This window comes from Megachile rotundata, chromosome 14 (genome assembly GCF_050947335.1).
Source record: "Megachile rotundata isolate GNS110a chromosome 14, iyMegRotu1, whole genome shotgun sequence".
Taxonomy (NCBI): domain Eukaryota; kingdom Metazoa; phylum Arthropoda; class Insecta; order Hymenoptera; family Megachilidae; genus Megachile; species Megachile rotundata.
In genome coordinates this window covers 13,872,145-13,897,762 of record NC_134996.1, presented here as the reverse complement: position 1 = coordinate 13,897,762, position 25,618 = coordinate 13,872,145, and the positions used below count along the sequence as shown (strand labels likewise).

The following is a 25,618-nucleotide window of genomic DNA, read 5'->3' as shown; positions in this document are numbered from 1 at the left end:
TTTGCCGTCGTGGTTCACGTAAGCCACTATGGGCTACCCTTTGACCCATGGAAAGCAAGGTTCGCTTGGCGAAAAATAATGGTCCCCTTCTTTGCGAAAGTTCTTCTAACTTTCTCAGCTTCTTTGCGAAAGTTCTTCTAACTTTCTTAGCTTCTTTGCGAAAGTTCTTCTAACTTTCTTAGTTTCTTTGCGAAAGTTCTTCTAACTTTCTTTTCTTCCCCTTTGCTTTTTGAATTCGTCATAGATTATTTGAGTGCAATCTTAGAATGAGAGGTACCGTGCGGCGTTTAGAATAAGTTAAGCGTGCGTGTGTGGGATCCCATGCGATTTGTATTAAGTTAATGTACGTGTGTGTGTGTGTGTGATACAAGTTCTTTACTGGATTGTGGTAAAGAACTTGTATATAGAGTGAGAACTCATTTATCCTTCTGATAAATGAGGTTGCATTCGGAGGGAGGAAGGGATTTGGAGTTAGGGTGGGTCGCTATCGTAGCCACCTCCACGTGGTGTGACCCGGTAATCGGTATAGTTCTCTGAAGACTTTAAAAAATCTTCAGAGAACTATACCGAGCTAAGAGCTACGATTAGAAATTAATTTAGAATTAGCATTTAGAATTATTTAACATTTGTTGTTATTTAGTATGTTTGTAATTCGCGTATGGACTGAACTCAGAGCGCATAAACTAAACGAAAATGCATTTAAGTATACGGTGGCGCCCCCTAGCGGTAAAAAGTAGGAACTAACAAAGCGCGTATCAGAAATGAGTGTAGTTCACCCCGTTCGCCGGAGAGATGGCGCCACTAGTATTTCCAAAAAATGCATTAAACTGCAATTGCCGATTTTAGCGTTTTTAGACACATTACGACATTGTTCTTATCATATTTTGATCATAGATTGCAAATATGATCGTATAAGAAGCCTACAGTTCCTAATTTTTCTAAAAAAAGAATAGAATTTTTGATTTTGTTCTCAGCCATCAAGGTATAGGTACTTCAGGTGGTTATATTCTTCCTCATTCTTATTTATGGATGGTGTTATTCTTATTTTTATTCATCCTGATATTTTAGTTATGTATTATTTAACATTTGTTGTTATTTAATATGTTTGTAATTCGCGTATGGACTGAATTCAAAGCGCATAAACTAAACGAAAATGAATTTAAGTATACGGTGGCACCCCCTAGCGGTAAAAAGTAGGAACTAACGAAGCGCGTATCAGAAATGAGTGTAGTTCACCCCGTTCGCCGGAGAGATGGCGCCACCAGTACAATTTTAGTTCAACCTCAATTAATATTGATTTTTCTTAATTAATACGCAATAATATGACTCAAGTATCAATAATAATTAGTTCCAAATTGAATTCTGCACCTAATATAACAATTTTATGAAAAATATGTATGTGGTACAGAAATGACATCACCTCGAGTTACATCAGTTTACATGCTTCAAATTCTTCATCACTATTTTTCTTTTTTAATTAAGTCCTACTGGAATTAATTATAAGAAGGGATTTATTAAAACGCCCAAGAAATTTTACTCATCCTCCTTTATTACAAAACTGAGAAAAAAGAAAACTTTGCGAGAGTAACAAACTTTTGGCTTATGTGACTAGTTATAATACTCAGCGGCAATACTAAAATTAGTGCAATGTAAGTATGTACATTTGTGTGATTAGGTGTGACGTGTATCGTGAACGCCGTGAAATACAATAATAATCGTTGAAGTTTCGAACGCAAAACAAACGGATACAAAAATATACATTTTTCTTCAGCGTACCTAGTTTCGGAAAAAAACTGAAAATTTCATCGTTCCACGAGACATTACACTTCTATATTTCTTCTTTCGCACAACATTCAATCTTTTAACGAAGAAAACCATCGAATCTTTCAAATTACAAGTTTACAATCTTTCACACATTTCCAATTTTCTTTAAAATAAGTTACAGGAGTTAAAAACCGTCCGAAGAATGAAATTTCATTTCCGGTCTTTGTCAAATTTTTACAGTCTAAAATTGTAACAGTGTCTAAAACTCGTTCGTTAAAATGTTAAAACATATCGTTCAACGATCTTCTTTCATTGTCTCTTCTCCATCACGCGTATTTTACAGACTCACACCTTCATCCACACATTCGTACTTTTAGCAGGGTAGACACAACTTACTAACTTATACGGGTTAGTCGCTTTACTTGGTCCGTTTCACGTTGCTCGCCCTTATGTTCAAATTCTCTATATTTTCACTCTTTGGAGCACTTGCAAGTTTTCGTTTACATTCCCTCGCTGGAAATTTAGATCCGAGGAAGATTCCACATAATTACACATAGCTGCAAGGACACATATGTGGAACGCTACGTCATCTCTAAATCTTCCCTAGATCCCAGAATTTCCCAAAATTTAAAAAAATGAAAATTAGCAAAGAAGGATAAAATTTCGGAATGTGATTATTTCCCTCCTCCCTTGTAGGTCAATTCAGGGCTGATTCGCAACGAACGGCTGGCGACGGTAAATACTAAGAAACTAATTCGCTATTAGTCTCTGTCTTGGAAGACACGGTATGGCAGGAATTTTTGATTCAGGAATTACGGGGAGGTCAAATGGGAAATATTCTTTTGGAAATCTAAGGGAAAATATTCTGGAATAAATAAATAATTAATCCCTTGCCTTACGTGGTCAAATAGTGATCTCAGTCGTGATATCAAGGTTTAAAAAATGTTCATTTGCAACGAAACACAACTGTAATAAATAAATAATTGTAAAACAAGGGATTCGGGAGAAGCGTCGCCAATGAAATTTTCAGTTTTCGAACACATTTTTTTCTTTTTTTCTGTTTTTAAACGAATCGAACTTATTCTCTAAACGAGAGATGAACGAATTAAAAGGATTCGATCGATGAAGGAAGCTTAAATCCTAATTATTCAACAATCCTAAACGTATAAATAAACACGCGATGATTAATTTAAGAAAACCGCGAATACCCGTACTCTTTTCATACCTAAACACTTCGGAATCATTAATCGTTACACTCTACACTCGATAACACCGTTGTTGGTTTTTTATTAATTACGAATACACGAGTACCTCGATCGGTTAATTATTATACACTTAATGGGTAGCAAGGTGTGTAGAAAATATAGGACTATGCGTGTCGGTTTCAATTTCCACACATTTTAATACGTGTTGCTGATTTCGTTGCCTTCTAAGTCATTTTTTTACTGATAAAATTTCCAAAATCTCAATCTTCAAAAATTAGAAAAATTGTAAACGAATCTGCAAGTTTCTGCAACTCGTTATATAATCCCCTAAATATATCGCCATTCTGTGCCAGTACATGTGTCCACATTAGCATCATAATTTTTTGAACTGATAAAACTTTCAATCTCAATCTTTAGAAATTAGAAAAATTGTAAACGAATCTGCAAGTTTTTGCAACTTCTACAAACTCGTTATATAATCCACTAAATATATTGCCATTCTGTGCCAGTACATGTGTCCACATTAGCATCATAATTTTTTTAACTGATAAAACTTTCAATGTCAATCGTCAGAAATTAGAGAAATTGTAAACGAATCTGCAAGTTTTTGCAACTTCTACCAACTCGTTAAATAATCCACTCTTTATATCGCCATTCTGTGCCAGTGTCCAAGTTAGCATCAAAATAAAACATTGTGAAACATCGAGTCAAATATCGTTAATTAAATTTCATTAAGTGCCTCACTCTACGTGACCTCATATAAAATACAGTATAAATAAAATTCTATCCGCAGAATAAAAATGTGGAAACATTATAGTTTGAAAGTTGATAAAATTACTTAGGAGGCAACGAATTATATCAGATGGTCTTTGTGTCGGCTAAATTGAAAGATCTTGATTCGCGATAAAAATACACGCTCCGACCGGAAATTAACGTTAACACTTTCCTTTATCGACCATTTTGCCGCGAGTGATTTCGTTCCGTTTTTGTTTTATTTTAGGGTCGGGTAATTTAATTAGCTTACCAGGTGCGTGATGCAGGAAGCCAGATTTCGGAAATTATACCCTTACGAGTCAATTAAATTTCTACCTGTTCTAATCTAAAAAAGATTTATTCCTGAATAAACTTATCAACTATACCCTGAATCGAACCTTAAAACGAAGAGTTGAATTTTTGTTCGATACCTTTACGCTAGTCGAATTACGATTTTAAAAATTAAATAATGGAACTTAAGTAAATCCACGAATCGAGGCGATTCGAACTAAATATTATTGCAGTATTTACATAGAAATTTATTCGACTCCCCGCCGGAAACGTTCCTGTACCACGCACGACGCGGACGCGCCAAACACGATACGTTTTATTTACATTGTAAAAAGACGCGATACACCTAATTTATAACTAAGTCTTCAGTTGTCAGTCCATTGAAAATTCTGCTGCACTTCGCGTGCGTTTGTGCGTAAAACACGCACCCTGGACACGTTTCAGTGCCGTAACTAAAATGGTTAACAAACTACTGAGCACCACGTAGAAACGTACAATTCGAACATTCTGTTAAAAAATTTAAGAGAATATTACAGAGAAGGTTTAACACCGGAACAACCACCCTCCAAAATAATCTAAGATTAAATTATAGAGTAATTTTGTCCAGATAAGAATATTTCTATATTACATCTTAATAAATTAATCCTTACTCATGCACGAGTAAATTTTCTAAATTAAACTCGAGTTATATACACACCGGTTGTTCTAACGTTAAAATTTTCTGAAAAAATAATTTAGCAACGTTCTAGTTACGGCACTGATCAGCTGATAACGAAAAAGTTCTCCCTGTTTTTCTCTATGGAAACAGATGTTTCCGGGGTTTTCGCGTAACCGGAAACGCGCAAAACAATTTCCTGCCTTCAGGCACTAGGCGGCAACAGTAAATACTATATCGCCCGAATAGAACGGTAATCGAGTGATTAAACATCTCTGTTGACCCGAAATTCTTTCTTTTCTTTATTATTTATTCAATTCCTCTAAAAACGTACGATCTAATAATTTTCTCAATTTGATCCATTCCTCTGCACCGTATTTGAAATGTTCCTTTTATTTACACGATTTAGACGCTATTTATTGCAACGAGTAAAAAATAGTCGTTTATTCCTATCACGACAGATAAAATGTTTAATGCCCATTTCGAGTACATTGTTTGATTCCGAGGATATACTTTCCAGTCTCTCGTTCTCTTCTTTTTTATTTGCGAAAAAACGGCCAGCGACGTTCCGCGAGAATTCAATTTTTGTACGACGGCTGGCCGGTCTTTTGGCGAGTTTCCGAACACAAACGATTCAATGATTTGCACTCGCGAACTTTCACGGGGTACGAAGTAGGCTAATGTTAACAATTCACACGCTTTCGAATGTGAAACTAGGTGTCCAAAATCTGTCACCGATCGACTAAACCATTTTTAACCCTCTATAATCAAATTCATTACATTTTCCACTTTATTCAAGAAAATGACAGAAAAATGTACGAGCAGTCAAGTATTTTTTAATATGCACTGTTTGACAAATTTTAAACAATTCAAACAATTAACTTATTGCATTATTCGATCATTTTTTACAGAGCACGCAATTGAACAATTATGTACAGCAAAACTTCCCTTGAATAAATTAATCAAATTAAAATGTAGATTTCAGAGTAGAATAATAGAGGGTCAAAATTTGCAATTGAAATAAAAATGCACTGTGAAATCGAGACCCGGTCGCGGATAAACTTATACTTCAGTCTTTTATTGTCACTATATAATTAAATAATAAAAAAGATATAAGTTACCGGTTGACCGTAAAGAAAAGATACTTCAATTCTCTCGAATCGTTTTTCGCTGCGAATTTTTAAGACACCCTATATATACACACGCACCGTTGCTAATCGAACGTTTACACTTCTTATTGATCTACGTCCGTATAGTTATCAAAATTTGTATGAATATAATTTGTATGAATAGTCGCATTATCGGGTCAACATTCAGGTACGGTTCTATACGGGCTTGTTATTATCACTAATTGTTACACAGACACATATGTACAACGTGTGCGACGGTGAACGTTTCAGGACTTTCGATTCTCTAGGTATTGTTCACTGAATTTTTGCAGAACCGAATTCGGAGAAAAATCTGACTCTAAAAACTTCTGTAAGATAAATAAAGTCACTGTGAATATTTTTTTTAGTTAATTAAGGAATATTTTTGTTCCGCAAAATTCTGCAAACAGTTTCGCACTGGGACAAGAAGATAAAGACGGAATAGTTGAGAAAATGGCGGCAATCCTTTTGCCTTTCAGGATAAAATTAACGATGTATGGACTTTAAGAGCTTCCGGTGGTTTCTAAAGTTTGGCGACGAAATGAGCGTCGCACTTTCAGCAATTTTTAATATATTAATACCTGTGACCGTTTTCACGCGAGTAATCGACTGTACATCATCCCTTAACGCGTTCGGTCACTCGATATCGATCGTCACGCGATATCGCGGGCTAGAACACAGCCACTTTACCAAACGCGTTAATTCAACCCTTTGCACTCTGAACATTTCAAAAACAATAGAATATATAACTTTTCACGAGAAAAACGAGTACTTTGTACAACATATAAATTAACGAGCGAATTTTCTATAGAAAAATCTGTAAAGAGTGCAAAGGGTAAAATGAATATAAAAAAAGAGAGAAAGATTGTGTATATTAGCAGAGGTCAGACTTTCATTTACGTAAATCATTTTATCCCTGCTTTTCGTATTACTATCGCTAATTTTTTATTCTAGTTATCGTTAAATTAAATGAATCGATATTGCTAAATTAAGAGGAACTTCTAGGTATAATAGTAAAACGAATTAATTATATTCGGTAAAGACGCGGTTAAATACCATACGAGAAATGTAATAATTTAAATATATAAACGTAAAAACTATTTGTTTTTTTTTTCGTTTATAATAAAATATATGTGTGTACGTGTATGTGTACGTGTATGTACATGTATATACATGAGAAGTTACTAGTTTTAAATTAAAGATGCAACTACCTGGTGTCTCGTTATCCATCTAGGTGTCTAGGTACATTTCTATTAATTTATCTCAGTTTGATTTAATTTGCAAAATAACACATTCAAATAAGAACGAAATTTGTCAAATTTCAAACACTTTATATTGCTTTCATGTTGATGGTTTGCAAGAATATCAAGATACAAAATTAAATTTATTTCTCTTCCAAACAAAACAATTTGAACGAAAGATAAATTAAATTGCAACTAAAAATTCCATCAAGGAAATAAAAAACCGTAGACGATTTCAAACGAGCCACTGCATACTCTAACGGGCATATGTATACTAGACTTCCCTAGGGAAATAAACTAGGCATAATGCGTTGTAATTCCCGAGTATTATAGCGAATGTACCTTCGAGCCCTCACTAGTTACTTGCTACGATATTCAAGAGTTATTACATCTTATGTCAAGTTTACAGCGAATGGGGCTTCTCGCCAGTTTCCCTAAGGAATCCTTTTATGGTAGGTCATTAACGTACATCCAGGTGCAATGGCTTCTTACGGATAGAGATTTCAATTTTTAGGAGCTAAGAAAAATAGAGGGAAAAATTTTGACTTGAATTTAAAGAAGGGTGGATCAGAAGGCTCCAAATGTGGACATAGAAAGAAATAGAACTAAGGTCTAAAAGAGCTACGTAGAAAGAAAGGGCGGAGCCAAAGAACGTAAAGCTATAAATCCATGAAGTGTTGCACGTGAGTGTACATGTCAACCGTCTGCATACATATGTTCAGGTGAATACTACTCCCCTGTTTCCGATCGATCGAAGAATAAATACGGTCGCCGTAAAAATACTTATCCGAATGTGTGTATACATATGTGTATATATATATCATTACAATAAAATAGAGATATGACTCTGTCGTCTCTTAGAATTCTCTCTGCTTAATCAAGCTTCTAACAGCTTTATATCTACCTTTTATTAATATACATATACGTGTACTTATTGCAAAGATTGTTGGCATGCTTATTGCAAGTTTTACTTACAACATACCTTAACACGAGGTGTCTAAGTTGTTCGATTAATGGATCGCACCTCGTGTAAATGGTATGCATGTAACAAGGAACTCTGCTGTGAATGTGTGTACGTGTGTGTGAGAATGTGTGGACCGAGAAATCTTGGCGACTTTTATGAACATAGTGTACGGTAACTGGGTGGGTCATGGTTCATCTGACTTTTTCTGGGTGATTCTCGTTTGTCCTAACAAAATTTTCTCGGTTCAATTTTTTCAATTTCCTGAATATTCAAATATTATTCCACCGTCACTTATATTGTTCACTAAGATTAGTCTTGAACCCAACTTTGCAACGTTTCAAACTCGAATCACCCGTAACCAGAAAAGAATTATCTGAATCCCTGAAGATCTTATTAAAAAGTTCACGAAATGGTAGGTATAAAAAATAAACGAATGCACGATCTAACCTCGTGATCCTAAAGGTATTGCAGGACAGAGAGTTTGTCTGGTATTGCTAAGAATGTCTCTCAAGCGAAAATTTCTGTATAGAGAGAAAAATATCGATAGATATGTATATATGTATATACCTACTAGAACTTCTGATCCGTCTGAAGCACAACGCTTCATGTCGATCGACGAATCAAGTAAATTTTCTCTCCTTATTTTGCAACGATTTATACACTTTGTTACACGGTCGGTTATTTTAGCAACGGCTCAAAAATACAAAAGAAAGGAAAGTTTATACAACCACTATTCGATTAACTCGAGTGCTACGAATTTGATTCGACGAATAGGTTTGCGATTTAGAGAGAACCTGAAGTCTCAAGGTATAAGAAAATTTGTTATCTTTCGATCGTAGCAATCAACGTTAATCGAGACAACAGAAGTGCATTGTGAACAGCACCAGAAAACGTGAACCTGATACGAAAGTGAAAAGATTCGTGTCCACGAGCGGTCGACCTAGTCTAGCGAAACTAATTTCGTCCGACTTTCCAATGAAATAGCGAAGAACCCATTGTAGTTCCGTGTACAGAATGTCCGCATGAATCTAACGCAATACCAAATACGTACATGTATATTTAATTAATCAGTTCTTTCGCGTGTGGCTCTAAAGTAGGTCAAGGATACCGCTATTCTAGGAAACAGAAAATCCTCACGAAAGGACAAAAATAAAAAAAATAATAATAAAAGAAAAACAGTAGATAACCCTTCCAAGGAATGAACAGTTCGTAGACTCGCATGGCCGAGGAGTTAGAGCTTTTGGTTACGCTTAGGAAAAAAGAACAGATAAAAAGAGACGAAACTCTGAACACCTAACGCGTTCGAAATCTAGACGCTTTTGGTTAGGCTCGCATTTTCTCGTCAGACGAGTATGCTCGAACACGAAAAACGGTGAAAATCTCTTTTTCAGTCGCTCGTCGTCATCCTACATACGTCAACGAGTACCGAGAGAGACCGAGGGTGTCGCAAATAAACGATGCTCGTGTCATAAACGAAGAAATAAAAGGAAAACGTATGTCCCTCGTCTATCTCGTGCTCGCTGGACCCTCGTTTCGCGATTCATTGCCCTGAGTATCGTTTTGTACATGGTACGTCGACGAGTTTGTGACTTGCGAGGGTCCGCGTCACAACTGACTACAAATACAGAGAGACCGTGTGTACGCGTGTAAATTAATCTCATCGATCGAGAGGTACATCCTCCATGTTGGCTACGTTACCGAAATGCTGGAAACCGTTCTTGAAGATGCGGGCCCTGCTGGTGCCAGCCTTAGTCTGGTCGAGCAACGTCACGTTGTCCTCGAACTCCTTCACCCACCTGGCCGTTTCGTTGCCCCAGTGGAACCTGATGGGCGCTGCGTGATGGTACGGCTTCTTCATGCCCGAATTGCGGCTCTCCACGCCCTCCACCGAATGGTAGAACGACTTCTCGTAGAAATCTTGGCCCAAGAACGGCTCCAGCTCGGACACGATCTCCATGAAGGTCGGCCGATCGCTGGGCCGCCATTTGAAACACTTCTCCATAATCTTCTGGATGTTCTCGGGACAGTTGCGAGGGATGTTCAGGGTGCCCTTGTGCAGCACGTGGCTGAGCACCTCCTCGTTCGAGAAGCCTTGATAGGGTATCTCGGCGAGGGTTAGGATCTCGTACAGAACCACCCCGAAGGACCAAACGTCAGAGTCCGAAGTGAACACACCGTCGGAAAGATTCTCGGGAGCCATCCATCTAATAGGGAGCAGTCCCTTTCTGCCGATCTTGTAGTAGTCCGTCTCGTAGACGTCCCTGGCCATACCGAAGTCACCGATCTTACAGACTAGGTCCTTGGAGACCATACAGTTCCTCGCGGCAAGGTCACGATGGACGTACTTCTTGGACTCCAGATAGGCCATGCCATCCGCGATCTCGGCTGCCATTCGCATTATCTTGCACGCGTCCGGTACCAAGCTGGTGTCGCGAATTCGACGCAGGTACGTCTTCAGATCCCCGTTCTCCATCAGCTCCATGATGACGAACGGAGGGTTCTCTATGGACACCACACCTAGGAGCTTGATGATGTGGTACGTGGAGAAGTTCTTCATCACCGAAGCTTCGTTCAGGAACTCGTTCTTCTCCCTCTGACTGGCCGTCTTCGAGATGGTCTTTATTGCCACGGAGACGGTCTTGTCGTAGATTCCACGGTACACCATGCCGAAGTTGCCCAGACCTAGCTCCTCGAGAATCTCCACGCTCTCCCTGGGCACCTCCCACTCGTCGATCACGTACTTCGTCTCTATGTAATCGGGATTTACGCTGGCTATCAGTCTTTCTTGCTTCTTCCTCTTCTGGTGGTTCCTCAGGAGTAGGATCAGCACAAGCAGCACCGTGGAAACGAAACCCACGGTCAGCAACGCGATCAACGTTACCGGAGCGGTGTCGATTAGACCCACGGAGAAGTAAACCACTTCCGAGAAGGCACCGTCTCCTGCCAAGGACGTGGAACGAACTCGCAGACTGTACTTCCCGGGAACCAGGTTCTTCAAGAAGTAGCCATTAAAGGCGTCCTTGCGACTCGTGTACGGTATGCACTCGGTGCTCTTCTTCGCGTCCTTCACGTCTAGATTCGTGTACTCGATGGTGTAGGAAACCGTGACGGCATTGGGATCCTCCACTTTGTCCCAGGACACTTCCACGATGGTGTTGTTGGTCACCAGTACCTTGACACCCTCCACGTTGTCAGCGCTCTCGCGCTTCTTCGTCCTGCTGTTCGTGTACTGGACCGAAGAGCACATATTCTTCTCGTCCACTTTGACTCCGCACGCAGCTATGCTGATGGTGTAGCGCGTGTAGTGTCGCAAACCTTTGACAACGAACGAGTTCTGTTGTCCAGTGACATTATACAAGATCGGAGCTTCGTCCACGTGGCTGTGGGAACTTTCGAAGTCAGTCTTCGCCTCTTCAGGTCGCGGCGTGGACAAATTGTTCGTCATCTCGTAGAATCGGTCGTCCAGCATGGAGTTGTAGTTGTTGTAGACGCAGTAATCCTTCCAGCCGGGTGATATGTAGCTGATAGTCGTGTTCTGGAGGCAAAAGATCTCGAACTTCTTCGAGGTGACGATGTTCCTGTTAGCGTTCTTCGAGCAACAGTTGGTTATACTCGGCACTGGTGTCTTTATGGTCACTTCCGGTACCGCCTCCGTCGTTTCGATCTCGTTCTCCAGCGTGTTGTTACAGTAGTCCCTCGCAGAGATCAGGTCATTGTCCTCAGGTATCACGGCGCTGGATAGAATGTAGTACCCTATTGGTCCGTTCGGGTATATGGGCAAATCCCATTTCACTAAGATCTCGGAGTCGCTCAGACTTGACGACATCACGTTCGTCGGAGGCGACGGTATGGTACTCTTGGTCCTGAAGAAGATGATCTCCGATTGACCAACCGGGTTCACGAAGTAGTTAGAGTTCTTCGCGATGAACGTCTTGACATACACGCCGTACATGGTGTACGGTTTCAAGTTGACGATGTGCTTGGACACCGTGGAGTTGAGCCTCGGAATATCCACGTCGACGATCTGCCAGGTGTTGTTGCCTCCGCAGGCGTTGGACTCGTACGATATGTTCCTATTCTCGGTCTCGATGTAATTGAGCAGATAACTGAGCAGTTGTTGTCCTTCCGGCGGCTTGTAGCTGTCCCAAACCAAGTCCGCGAAATCCGGACCCAGGTCTTTAACGGTGATGTTGATGTTCACGATGTCGCAGGCCACCTTCTCGCCGTTGGACTCCGGCTGCACCTCCAAATCCGTGAAGTTCGAGATGTTCACCATCTTGCTGAACTGCACGATCTTTGAGAGGCACAGCTTCGGATTGTAATGGAAAAACAGTCGACCGTTCTCGATTTTGATCTTCTGGTCCGGAGCGAACAGGTTGGACAGATTAGGGTTGTCTAACACCGCCAGACTCGCGTTGTTTATATCCAGCTTCTCCCCTTTGATCACCTTCAGCTTCTTGAAGAAGCTCAACGACGTGATCGGAAACGAATGAGTAATCTTCACGTATTCCGTGATCTCTTCTACTAGGCCAAACGCGTCGCTCAACTCGTTCATTATGTTTGGATTCCCGTTTCGAATCTGGAACTCCAGGGCACCTTTCACCACGGTTATACCCCGGAAACTCTGAGCATCCGAGATGTGGCGTATCAGGGAGCCATGGGTGACCTTTCGACAGCTGCCCTCGCATTGGCGACAGGTCGTCATCTGAAATTGCAAGGTGATTTCGTGTTATCAAATTTTTAAATATCCAAATGCATCTGTCACAAGATAAGGGAGAACTTTTCAGAGCTCATCTTATGGCGAACGGTACACCGCGTAAACTGTTATCTAAACGAAAGCTAGAACTCAGCACAGGATATATTTCGAAAGGTTAGTCGGCTATCTGTACTATCTACCGGCTACCGTGCAATCATCAATTATCACCACTTTCAAACTTCGAAAGTAGAACGATATGAAAACCTTGTCGTTCCGTAATTGGCGATTTAGCATTTTAACACTCGAGTGTTTTGCGATAATGAACGACGCTCTCTCTCTCTCTCTGCCTCTCTTTGGCCTTGGAAATTAAATACGAACACGATACTCGACTTAAATACGAGTTCAGAACTTCCTTCGTGTAATCACACGACTTCCCTAACGCGTTTGGCTAATTAATCGAACGAGAAAAGTTTCTTACGTTGTTTTCGTCGAGTGCGTACTCGTATCCTTCAGGACAGTGAGTCACACAGGATCCGTTGAACGGCCTCCAAGCTTGCCCTTCCTCCAGGAAATAGTAGATCCTTCGCAATCGATTCATTTTCACGCACTCCTCCTTCGTTACGCATCGTCTCGAAAGATAGGAGTATCTGCGAACAATTAATATTTTAGATTATCTTCTGATACTTTTATCGAACGATATCAGTTTCGATGGAGCCAGTATGTAATACAACAGTTGCTTACAGATGAGGAGGACACGTTTCCACGCACTTTCCTTGGTGTCGATAGTGTTTGCACACGTAACACTCGCTGTCCGAAGGTCCTCGACACTCGCCGATACACTGTTCGTGACAATTTGGCTTATCTATCTTCTGACAATGCTGGGAAGTCCAGCAATAACCCTCGGGACAATGGGAACACACTGGAAAAGGGAATGATCGATTAATATTGCGATCACCCGGTAGTTCTACGCGGATTTAACCCTTTTTCGAATAACGACGAGTGAAAGTGTCAGCTAAATGTGTAAAAGTTTTATATGAAGCGACAAAGCTGTACAAGTTCTTGCTTCATCGAATGTGAATTCGAAGAAAGGTTAAATGAATGTGTGTTTTAACGTGCAAACGGTAATGTAACAGTGAACGACATCAACGTTTTTGTTCGTATCATGTTAAAACATTTTCACCGTGAGATGAAATATTTGTGGTGTGGAAACTTTCATACGCCCTATTTAACGTCGTGTGCTTGTATCTAATACGTTACATGTAGATTGGGATTTAATATTAACCAAGCTCAGTGTCTTCTGTAACAGAGATGAAAAAAAAATACAACAGCTGATTAGTGCGAAGCAGTGGAACTTTTGTTTGGTGTCGGGGGATCGAGTGTTAATTAATCTTAGTCACGAAAATTTAAGTATGTACAAATATATTAAAACGTATGAACAAAAAGATTAATAGCGTTTCCCAAACTGTAGATTGCTAAAATATAAAGAATTCAACAGGTAATTTTAGCAACTAAACTTTGACGAACTTTAGCAACTGAAAAGTCCGCAATACTAAAGTTTGAGAAACGTAACAGAAAATGACAAAATTGAACGAATGATTACAGGATGAAAACTGCCTCCAAAAAGCAAAAGCATATCAAGCAAGGGTGAAGCCAGACAAAAGAAGCAGCTCATTCGGAACGTGCAAATAAATAAATAAAAAAAAAAAGGGATAATTAAAGGATAAGACAAGGAGGAAATATAATACCAGGACAAGAGGCCTCCTCCCCGTTATCCTTGATGACGTTCTCCCCCGCGGACACGATCAGATCCCAGTTCAATGTGTTTGTGTAACAAAGAGACGGATTCTTTTCGATTCGAACGCTACCTCTGGAGATTTCTCTGAGATTCTTCAGGCCGATCTGCAACGGAAGAAAATTTCGCTCGAAAATATATTTGAGGGTACTTCGTGGACCGAGCCAGTCAAAAAAAAATCGGCGATACACCGATTTACTAACTCAACCGAACAGAGGTCGAACGACTGGTTAATTCGATTGACTAATTAACGTCACTTGACCCGAGGGGTCAACTGGCTGAGTCCAGAACGAATTGGAACGAAGCATCGAAGTCAGGAATGACTGTATCGTCCACGAACGTGGCGATTCGACAGAATTGGACTATGAGCTAGTATACTGTTTGCTCCCAAATTTCGCAACACTCAACTTCTGAAGTATTCTATTTCTCGACTTCCCAGATCCCAAATTTCCTATTTTGCAACCCCTAAATTTAAACATTTTAGTTTTGCAATCTACAACTTCCTCAGTTGTCAATTACTCAAATTGGCAGCAAATTGAAGGTAAACGTAAGTTCGTTAGAATCGCGGTTAATAAACAGAAAATAGCCAGGCAATATCGTCCAAATATTTGCGAACTAAGCGAATATTGATCCGCGTTTATTTTCAGGAATAACACCGCACCGAATCGTTCGCACCTTCACCCCTTGACACATATTGTTTCGTTTTTTCCTCCTCTTTTTTCATTCAAAGAGGTACTACCTGCGGGTATCTTTCGAAAATATTTGCTCTGCAAACAGCGCGATTTTATTCCACCGTATCGTGTTTATCTTTTCGCTGCATATTGAAACATCGACGCCTTTCACCAATTTGCTATCTATCCTGCCACATCGCTCTTTAAACTATTTTCAATTTTAAAATATTGATTACATTCCACGTTTCATGACGCCCGGACACTTACCTCTTGCAAGTTTTGCATCTCGTACAGCATGAAAGAATAATCTGTTAATAGAATATTGCCCCGGATCACTTCGAGGTTGGGGAACAGGTTGCTAAGACTTTTTAGGCCGTTGACGCGATACATCAGAAGGTATCCGGTGATTTCCTTGAGATTCGGAAAACTGATGTTTTGGAAATCCTTCTCGACACCGTTCTCCATCAGGACGATCTGCAGGAATCCCTCGATGACATGGCAATCCTTCATGATACCGAAGGCCCATGCGCCGTTCCTGATGTCGATGCTCTGACAAATACCGTCACCGATCGTCACGTTTTTATACCGTCGAGTCTTCTCGCGGATGTCCGTCGATTTTGTAGTCGGTTTCGGCAATTTGCTCGATTGGCCAGGTTGCTGGCCCATTTTCGTGTTTGCCTCCGTCGATCTGCAATCATAATTGAAACGATTGCCTTCCTGCGTTCGTCACAATTCGTTCAATTTTTTTATTCGTTTCATGCAGAATATGGAAAAATAAATAACATATTGAAAATTTCGTGTTAGGGACTCAGCTAGGGAGTCATACGAGAACTTAGTCGAAAAGAAAGTTGTTGAAAGGAAGACAGTTGTACCTGGAAGCATCGATCGCCCTGTTGCTCCTGTAGGAAACGATCTGATCATAAAAGGGGTCGTCGAAACCGCCGTCGACCCAGTGGCGTACATGTCTCTCCTCGTTGAGCAGCCCGATGTCCTCCAGTTTCCTGTTCGCATAATCTGTCTCGTATTTGGCCTGAATGCCAGCAGCGTCGTTGCGGTAATTCGTCCTCGACCAGCCGTTGTCCTGGCAGTAGGCCAGCCGCGTCGCGACGCAGAGAAACACGATCAGCAGCAACCACCTCATCTTCGTCATCTTCTTGTCTCATCGACACTGTCCTATTGACCAGGCTGCTCTATCGTGAAACCTTCTGAAATTACCCCACCCTTCACCGGTGTCAACCGCCTCCACGCACACGAGTCTCTCGATTAATCGGTCCGATCGATCGATGCCTCACTCGGCCACGGCCAGGACTCTGTCAGACTTCGGTTAACCGACGGTTCGGCTCGTTGACCACGTGAAATACGCTTCAACGGATTCGATTCGTCGTTTATCCGCTTCCTTATCCGTTAACCCCCAGCTTCTGAACTTGAAGAGGCTCCTACGGTCAAGGTAGCCTCATACTCCGTCAGTTTTGCCGATGCGGACTCCGATTCAGAAGAGTTTCTTGTTGAAGATGAAGAACTTCCTGGCCCTCATAGCTCCAGCGACGCTTGCGAACGCCTGCGAACAATCGACAGTGTTTAGATGCTTGATGGGTTGTGATTCTGGGAATCTCGATTGTTCGAGACACGTTTTAGATTGCGATCGTCGACTTGAACCGATCACTTGACCCTTTAAGAAGCTACGTCGACGAACTGTTTGCCAGACGCCCGCTTTCGATTCGTCATTGTACCATTGGGGAGAACATTTTCAACTACTTCTCAAATGAACCTTTCGTGGTACGCGAATTCTCATATTTCCCTCTACCCGTTTTCAAGACTCTAGTACACAATTTCGTACAAATTTATTGTTGTAGGTTTACCGTGTATTACGTAAATGGCCCATTATATAAATTTGCGTATTAACATACAAACGGTCGAAATTTGCATGTTAGTTAATGAAAATGAATGTTATCTCGAAAGCTTTGAAGAGAACGTTTAATAGAAGCTACATGAAACTTACATTAAAGAAAAATGGGTCATAGTATCGTTTCCGTATCGCGGGAGATTGATAAATCGAGTAGAAGCCTCATCGTGGATAGCGCTCGTAATTAACGCAATTTGTTTGGAAAGGAAAGGCTCGTTCTTCGATTAAGCATCGCGTAGCAGGTTGATCGACGGTCCCCATTCAAATTCACTGGCGGATTATTAGCCGGCAATGGAGAAAATGAAGTGGCACTTAACGACGAAAACATTCGATAAACCCATCCACCCGACAGATATTTTTCCTTCTGGCTTGTCATCGTTTCTCTTTCTGCCGCGTTGATTTCTCTCCTTCTCTCCCGGTACGCGTTTTCCGCTCCGGCAACCGCGACGACGCTATAATTTTTCGCTTTACAAGCGTGTCATTTTGGTCCGAAACGAATTCGTTTTTTATCTGCGTCACCGGGGGCGAGACGCGGATCGTTGGGAAATGTCGATTGGAAAACGTGTAATTATAGTCGGGTTGAATGGGTGTGAACTTTTTTGCTATACAAATAGTAAAAGGATAAAATGTGTACCATATCATGTAAAGTAATGTTAATAATTTGTGTGTTGGAAAGGTTAATTATATGCTGCCTACATCCATTAAGATTTGTTCCATCGGCACCCTTGATAGATACAAGAACGCGTGAACGTGTTCTCTTTTGCTCGTCACAAGCAAAATTACAAGAGGCGATAAAGCGATAATTGCACAATGGGCAAACACGAAAGTCGCTCGCGGTAGCACGTGCACGAGCCTCGGAAGAGCACATTGAATGGCTTGGAATAACAGCGCACGAACGGTATTTACTGTTACTCCAACCAGACTATTTACTCGCCGTCTTATGCAATAGCCCCGGTTCGTTTCACGATTTCGACGATTTGAGAAGAACAACGCCTGGTAATCAAACATTAAACTTTTCGCGATTACCAGCAATTAACGTTACTTAACACTCGCAGATTAAATGGATTAGCACTTCATAATCTAACAGTAATATAAGCGAGTATACGCTAAATGTTTGAAATCGCAGGAGTTTCTGTTAACACAATTTGAGCTGTTTCTCGCACGCAACGATTGGGCATTGACAATTTTCTGTGGATTAGAAATTGAAACTATTAAAAACTTGTTTCTTTGAATAGAAGTGGCGCGCGTGCGCGCGCAACTGTACTGCGCATGCGTAACGCTATTCAAGAGACCTTTTCGGAAAATACTTGAATATTTGAAATTGTAGCAATCGGGATTGAACTGGTAATTGTCTGATACTATGAGAAATTTGGAACAATTATATTAATAGATGTGGTGGTTTTAGTATGCGAAAGAGATTTTTTAAAAAATGAAAGTTGAGCAACTTGAACTAAACATCCAGGAAAGTTAGGTAATTAAAATATGTTGTTGAGTAGCTCTTTTTTGATGGAAAAAATTGCGCTTTCGTTTAGAGGAGTGGGATTGAAAGGACGTGAAATTGGTCAAGCTGGCGCGAGATTCCGCCCATTCATAACTTGACGCGATGCTGATAACAAGCTGATAAGCAGCAGATTGGCTCGTGCCTGGGTCCCCTTCGTTTCTTATCGCCCACTATGTCGTGGAATTCGAGACGGCAACGTACGATTCAAGCTACGTGGGTAGCTTCGTATCAATGAAAAATCAAATACGATTTCTTTTGACGAGGTGAAAAATATCGGCTGGAAGGGCGAAAGTAAAAAAGAGCGCGTATGAATCAAAGATTAGAATTCTGATAGAGTTTACATAGTCTGTATGGTTTCCAGAAATATTGGTTACCTCATACCCGAATAGATTGCCAGAATTATTTTCAGCAATGTAACATTCTAAATAGAACGCTTCGAGAGAAAGTTGCACGACCTGTTAAGACAAGTAAACGGACAGGTGTTTCGCGTTATGATGGATCGTTTATGAGCTCGATGTAATAACGAACGAGGAAACGACTGCAGTTCAATTATTGAGACCTCAAATTATTTTGAGCCACGTGGAACTACGAATCTGACACCAATGTCGGATGTTTACTGTCTGCCTTTGCCGCGACTTGTTTACTCCAAACTATTTCGAGTACCTTTGAGTATTGCAATATGCACTTTGAGTACATTGCACTCAAACTCCAAGTGGTATGAACAGTTTTGCTTCGGTGACTGTTCTGCACAATTTATGTCGTTCGAGTACGCGAACTATAGTTTCAAATAATTAAGGACAAAATTCATGAAGTAGCCAATATTTTGAGTGAACAGTTCCAAGTATTAAAACTGCCTACTTTTCACCGTACAATCTAAAATTGTGAATCATTTGAGCAGCCGACCATGAAGCTATTTTGAATCGCCACGAATATTAAAACCAGCTCCCGCAAAATTGAGCACTCTATTTTCAGCAATGATCATTGAACTTGACTGTACTAATCGCGAGTGAAGCTACAAATCTATGAGCTCATATGAGCAAACAATCGACCAGTTATATCAACAAACTTGTTTCCGTGAAAGATCGTCCGAGACGGAGTCCATTGAACCCGATCCAGTCACACCTACGTAGCAATTTCGCGTGGTGAAAATAAGCAACGCTAAACGACGTCTCCCACAGAAAATCAGAAAATTAATTAACGTACAGTGGTTTGTTCTTATCAGAAAAGTATGCCAGCACTCGTCGAGGCCAGTGAACGCTCGTAGCTGTATTTTCAGTGGAAGACACACCATTTATTAGAAGCTTTATTCCGTCTAACGGTTTGCAACTTTCTAACACCAGCTCTCTTCGAGGTGTACGCGTATCCAATCGCGTCGGATTGACTCGTCATAAATACCAAAAAATGTCGACTCGTAATGAAAACATCGCGAGACAGCAATTTTATTTTATATGCCTTTCTACCTTGAAGACTCGTAAGATTATTCGAGGAAGTCTCGTCGAGGAACTTAGGTGGCATCATCCAGACTTCATCTGGTTATTCCAACCTCCGCGGACGTCGATCGAGCCGCTAATAAATATTCATTCGGGGTGTTTGCTTTTTCGACTTGCCACTTTGTTGATGCATGCGTAATCGTTGGCGTTCCACCAACCTCGGTAAATTCGTTTAATCCGAGCTGGCTCAGATTATACCAAGGCTGAAGCGATTGTTCGTATTAATCGATAGATAACAGTTACGAGATTGATCACTTGGAAATTTAGTGACTTAGAAATTTGGAGGTTCTAAAATTGGGGAGTTGGAGTAACAATGTACTCTGATAATATCACCACTATAACAATAACAACAACAAGCACTATAACAATAACAACAAATTTCCAAAGTATTGACATTATATGTCAAGCACGTGTCACCAACCTCTCAACAGAAGTTCCAGATCGAAGTCTCTCGTTAAGAAAGAAAACAGAAGGTGTTTTTTATTATTGCAAAGTGATAAGAGCGTTGTTTATTCACTCGTAACGTTGACGCAACAAAAACAGAAATATTTATACGATATGCAAGGTATTCGTGGAATTTCGATTAACGGCAGGGATGTAGAAGAGAGGAGGAGCATCGAGGTTAGCGAAACGTTTGAAAGAACGTCAACAGCTGACTCACGAGCAAAGCGTTACGTTAAGCGGACCATAATTAGATGGACATGACGTTGTAACCTCGTGCCGAAACTTTCCGGCTCGGGAATCCATCGGGAACGTTCGTTCAACGTCCATTCCTCGTTCTACTCCATTTTGTTCATCGAGTTTCCGGTACCAACTAGGGAAAAGTTACTTCGGAACTTTTAGCGGATTCTCTGAGGAGATATAATTTGACGTTTTTCAATTTCCCAGTTGTCTTGTAATTGCAGCAATTAAGTAATTATAACAATTGTTGTGAATACCTGTAAAGATTATCTTGCAAGTAATTGCTCATGTAATTACTTTGACAATTGTTCCAACTGATAAGGTGAAGCATGTAAGGACTCTACTTGAATGAAAGAATTAAATTTGTATTTAATTTTGCAAACGTAACAAAGCAGTCATCTAGTTTGTTGGAAGACGATAACATCAGACATTATTGAATTCTGATGTTCCGTTTCAGATGACTCACTCTGTATACTTTATCTTCAGGACAAAGTTCTTGCAAGAGAACTGGGCGTATCGCTCTTGATCAGATCTTACGTCGCAGAAACGTAGAATGTTGCTCGAAGGTGAAGCAATTGACGATAACTTTAAAGTTACCTGATATTTGCTGGAAATTATGGAACGCATTAAATAGTCCCAAGGTGACAAGCGTTGCAATTGAGATTCAAGCTCGTGTGAACGGAGAAATCGTAATTTTTATGGTATTACAAGTAGAATTTAAACGATCAAATTGAGCAACCCTGTTGGTATTAAACATTCCAAGAGAACTTGTTAACATATAGCCGATTTCTAGGATCAGCTAAATTGCAATATAGCAGATATAACGTAGAACTGTAACGAACTTGTTAAAAATAAGGAAATAGTAATTAACAGTAGTGTGGCGTTAATCCTTAGAAAGATAACAATCATCGTGTCATTAAATAACAGTTTCAACTGGTTAGCCATGAAATATTCTTGGGTATAATTAACCGGATATTCGCGAGCGAGGTTCACATTGATCGAGCAATTAATATAGCCGGTATTATTCGTGTTACAATGTAATTACAGTGAGAACAATGGTTCGATGAGCATTCGTCGAAACGATATTTGGCCTCACAATTATTTTTCGAGCAACGAAAAACGAGTCACGCAGTGGTAACGCACAACGAATCCACCACGAGGAGGCACAGATACGATTGCCCCGTAACGATATAATTAGTTTAGTCGTAATTACAGCTTGCCACGATCGTTCGTTGATACACGCGGCATTTTGCCATCGTAACCAGCATGCGAGCTTACGCGTACCGAACGAAACATTCTGAACGGATGCTCGTTAACGTCTTACACTACAATTCTACCAGATGCTCTAATTACTTGCTTTCAATTATATAACCACCTTGTATATCATGATACTAAATTCATTTAGTATCTCCAAATTTACACGCCATGTACCTTGAACATTCTCTCTGATCTTCCAATGATAAAATCCTCCACTACGTACAAGTAATGCTACTGTATGCACTAATTGACTACATGTACTAATGATGTACTAATGATGGTAACAATGTAACAGTAGGATACTAATGTAACTAATCAAGCGAAGGGTGATGTAAAAGTATAAAGCTTGTGGAAAAAGCTTGAGAGAGCAAGTATTCAAAAATTTGTTTTCCTCGATCTATCTTCGAACGGGGCCACGTCCGATTTGCAGAGCGAAGCTCGTAAGACGGATGCAAGCCGTAGATAATACCGAATTATTTCTAGAAGCATAAATTACAGCGAAGCTTGCACAAACAACACAATGTCGCGATGACAAACAAGCAACAAAGAACTCTCGTTTGAGCTGATGGTGGCGACGAAGGGAGAGACAAATGACGGGCCAAAAATTGCATCATTGCGTCACCGGGTGTCAATCGGTTGCGTCACCAGCCATATTTGTCATTCTTTCCTTGAAGGGTACGAAGAAAGTTAACGACGGTTCAATAAAATACGAACTTTGTCCTCGCACCCTCAGAGAAAATTATCGAACATCAATACACTAAATGTTTTTATGGTAGTTAGTCAATCGTTACTAACCGTGTATCGAACATTTCGAACTTTCACCGTTTCAGGTGCGAGAATTAGAGAATATTCAGTTTTTCCTCCTTTTGACGAAATTTCGACACGAGTTCTCTGCGAGGTCGACTCGAGGAAACTCAACGTGTATCAATTTCACGCAATTTCATTCACGGTGATTCAATTACGTACAATTTTCGCGTTAACTCGAGGCAATTCGAGAGCTATTGAGATTCAGACGTGATTCAATTTTCTTGTGATTTAGTTGCGATTCAATTCCACGTGACCCAATTCAGACAGTTCAATTTTGCTTGAGAAAACGATAAAAGAACATTGAAGATTTTATCGTTTTAAAAATTGTCCGTTCTACTCCTGAAACGCAACCCCAAAAGGTTCGCATCTACATAACCGGACTACTAATTTGAATGATCAACACAATAGGATCCTTAAATCTTTGTAGCAGGGGTTAATGACATCGAGACGCATCCCCTTGAGCCTTACGCTCCATAAATAAGGGTGCGTTTTGAGGACGAGCCCTATCATTTAATATCACGTAGCGATTTCGTGGTTTCAATAATCTAGATAGTGATCGCACTATGTTTGGATCGCGTTATCATCGAACACTCGATGTCGACATCCAATGTTACGATTACAAATAAATGACACTGTAACATTTTCACGGTAAATCGATGATAATGACATCAAATGTAATAAAATTAAATGTCACGCTAAATGTGTACGTAATCTAGTGGGTCACACGAACGAGGGAAACGAGGTGTCCGAGACGGATCGATCAATGATCTATTTTCAGCGTTCGAGTCGATCTAGTACCGGAACTAGCACGCATCGCGACCGTGAGAAAATGTTTCCAGGAAGCTTTCAACCTCGTCCCACGCGTCGCCGCCTCGACGCCATCTTCCAAATTGTCCGTGTCAAAGGATCTCCTTCCATGACATTTCCCATACGAAGATAGACCGCCGCTACGAGGACCATTGCGTTTATTTATGAAACGACACATTCTTCTGTCTTGTTACACGCGCACGCGTCACTTGCTTGTCTCTTGTTTTCGCACGAACTTATTTAGGGGCTAACGAACGGACGTACTGATTCACGCGCGTCTATTAGCGACTCGGCTAGCCTTCTTCAATAACTTTGTCAATTACTTCCACTTTCAAATATAATTTGTTTCTACATTCCTAAATTCTTCGACTCACAGATTCTTAAGTTTCTATGAACACATGGTCTCCGAATTCTTGAGCTGCCATATCTCTAGATCTGACGATTCGTAGATCCCTGAGTTCTAGATCCACAAATTCCTAGGTCGCCATATTCTTAGATCAAAACAAGATCCTCGAATTCTCATGCCTCCAGAGCTACAAATTCCTGGACACCCATATCCCTAGATGCATAAATCTCAATGTCAACAAACGCAGTCCAAATTTTGAAGTCTCCAAAAGTTTCTAAAAATGGCTCTCTCCTTGGTGTAAAAACTATCTCCGAAAGTGTAAAAGATTGCAAACTAGTCAACACCATCCCGTGGGAGACAAATCAATCAGATCTGTATCGATTTTAACGTCAATTCCAACGGCGCGACTCGATTGAAACAGAATCGACGAATCTCCCGCGGCGACTCCGATCAGTCGGCGCACGATAATTGACCGCGATGAGCCCGCGCCGTCCTTGAACGTCGCGATTTCCCTTTTTCTCCTTTATTCCATGAAAACCGGCGAGGTCGGCACGCAACAACAACAACCACCACGCACACCGAGGAAATTTCCACTTTTCCACGCGGCCAACGCGGAACAGCGAATGGATATTTCCACTGCGCCACTTTCGTTTTCGAGCCGATTAGTTTATTACCAGCGGAGGCCTGATAATGCGGCCATGCATGCCACCGAGAGAGAGCGATGTCGTTTAGTGAGAACGCGACTAAATGCCCCTTTTGGAAATTTCAATTATTTCTTGTTTACGAGATTGAGACATTTGCACACTGATTTTCGCGCCAATGGCTGAGGCATTTGAGGTATCTACTGGGTGAGGTACTTGAAATCAAACTTGTTCTGATGAATTCGGTGATCAGGTCGCATAATTGTAGAAAACAAAATTCCATCTGATGGTAGATTTTGTTCAATTCGAAATCTATTTAATTATATTAATTAATGTGATCTTTCAAACACCTCGCGGATCAAGCTTGAAAATCTAAACCGTAAAATAAACCTCTCCTCGATTCCACACTTGATATTCGAGAAAAAAATGTCGCTCCAAAATGAGTCAATTAAAGAAGCTGCATTATTACGTGGGTGGGCACGATAACGTTATCAGAGCAAACAAGGTATTTGTCACCTAAGTCACAACGGTTGCGTCGATGTTTTCTGACTCGTCTGGCGTTACATAAACGTATTATGATTCTTTATTGCGTTTCTCGTGAGAAATTAACCTTCGGGCTTATTGTCTTTGATCTCGTTTCACCGGCATACTCGCGTCATCATTTTCCCGCCAAAAGTAACTCGACCAAATAACGATAGCGGCCATTGTCACATGGGGATGACAGAACTTAGGGTTGTCTGTTAACTCCTGTGTTTGTGATACAAAAGTATTTCTGCGCAGAAAAGCGATTACGTTGGAGATAAAAGATAAATGCTGACGCCGGCGTCCTTTTTATTCACACGCATCTTGAATGAACGTTCGTAAAACGTAGTTTTCATAACTTTGTTATTGTTTATGCAGAAGAATTAACGTTAAGACAATCTGTACGGGATTAAAATAAAATTGGTTTTATTGCTGAATCGCGTAAACGAGGATATTCGATTATTGGCGATAAGAATTTGTGTT

General features: G+C 40.5%; 1 protein-coding gene across 7 annotated transcripts in view; it reads right to left on the bottom strand.

The window, feature by feature from the left end:
• Positions 1-1,528: 1,528 nt before the first annotated feature.
• Positions 1,529-25,618, bottom strand: part of LOC100879880 (insulin receptor) — a 28,137-nt gene continuing 4,047 nt past the window's right edge. For 4 of the 7 annotated variants that reach the window (XM_012295542.2, XM_076539743.1, XM_012295531.2 and 1 more), the window contains exons 2-8: positions 16,053-16,738; positions 15,448-15,868; positions 14,463-14,616; positions 14,000-14,014; positions 13,459-13,636; positions 13,196-13,364; positions 1,529-12,726 (exon numbers count right to left, since the gene is read on the bottom strand). In XM_012295542.2, coding sequence (XP_012150932.2) covers positions 9,679-12,726; positions 13,196-13,364; positions 13,459-13,636; positions 14,000-14,014; positions 14,463-14,616; positions 15,448-15,868; positions 16,053-16,330 — 4,263 coding nt within the window. In that variant the 5' untranslated portion in view covers positions 16,331-16,738 and the 3' untranslated portion in view covers positions 1,529-9,678. Of the gene's footprint in view, positions 12,727-13,195; positions 13,365-13,458; positions 13,637-13,999; positions 14,015-14,462; positions 14,617-15,447; positions 15,898-16,052; positions 16,739-17,179; positions 21,270-25,618 lie in introns of those variants that run through there. The other 3 variants (XM_012295534.2, XM_076539744.1, XM_012295557.2) reach the window with 3 other exon arrangements.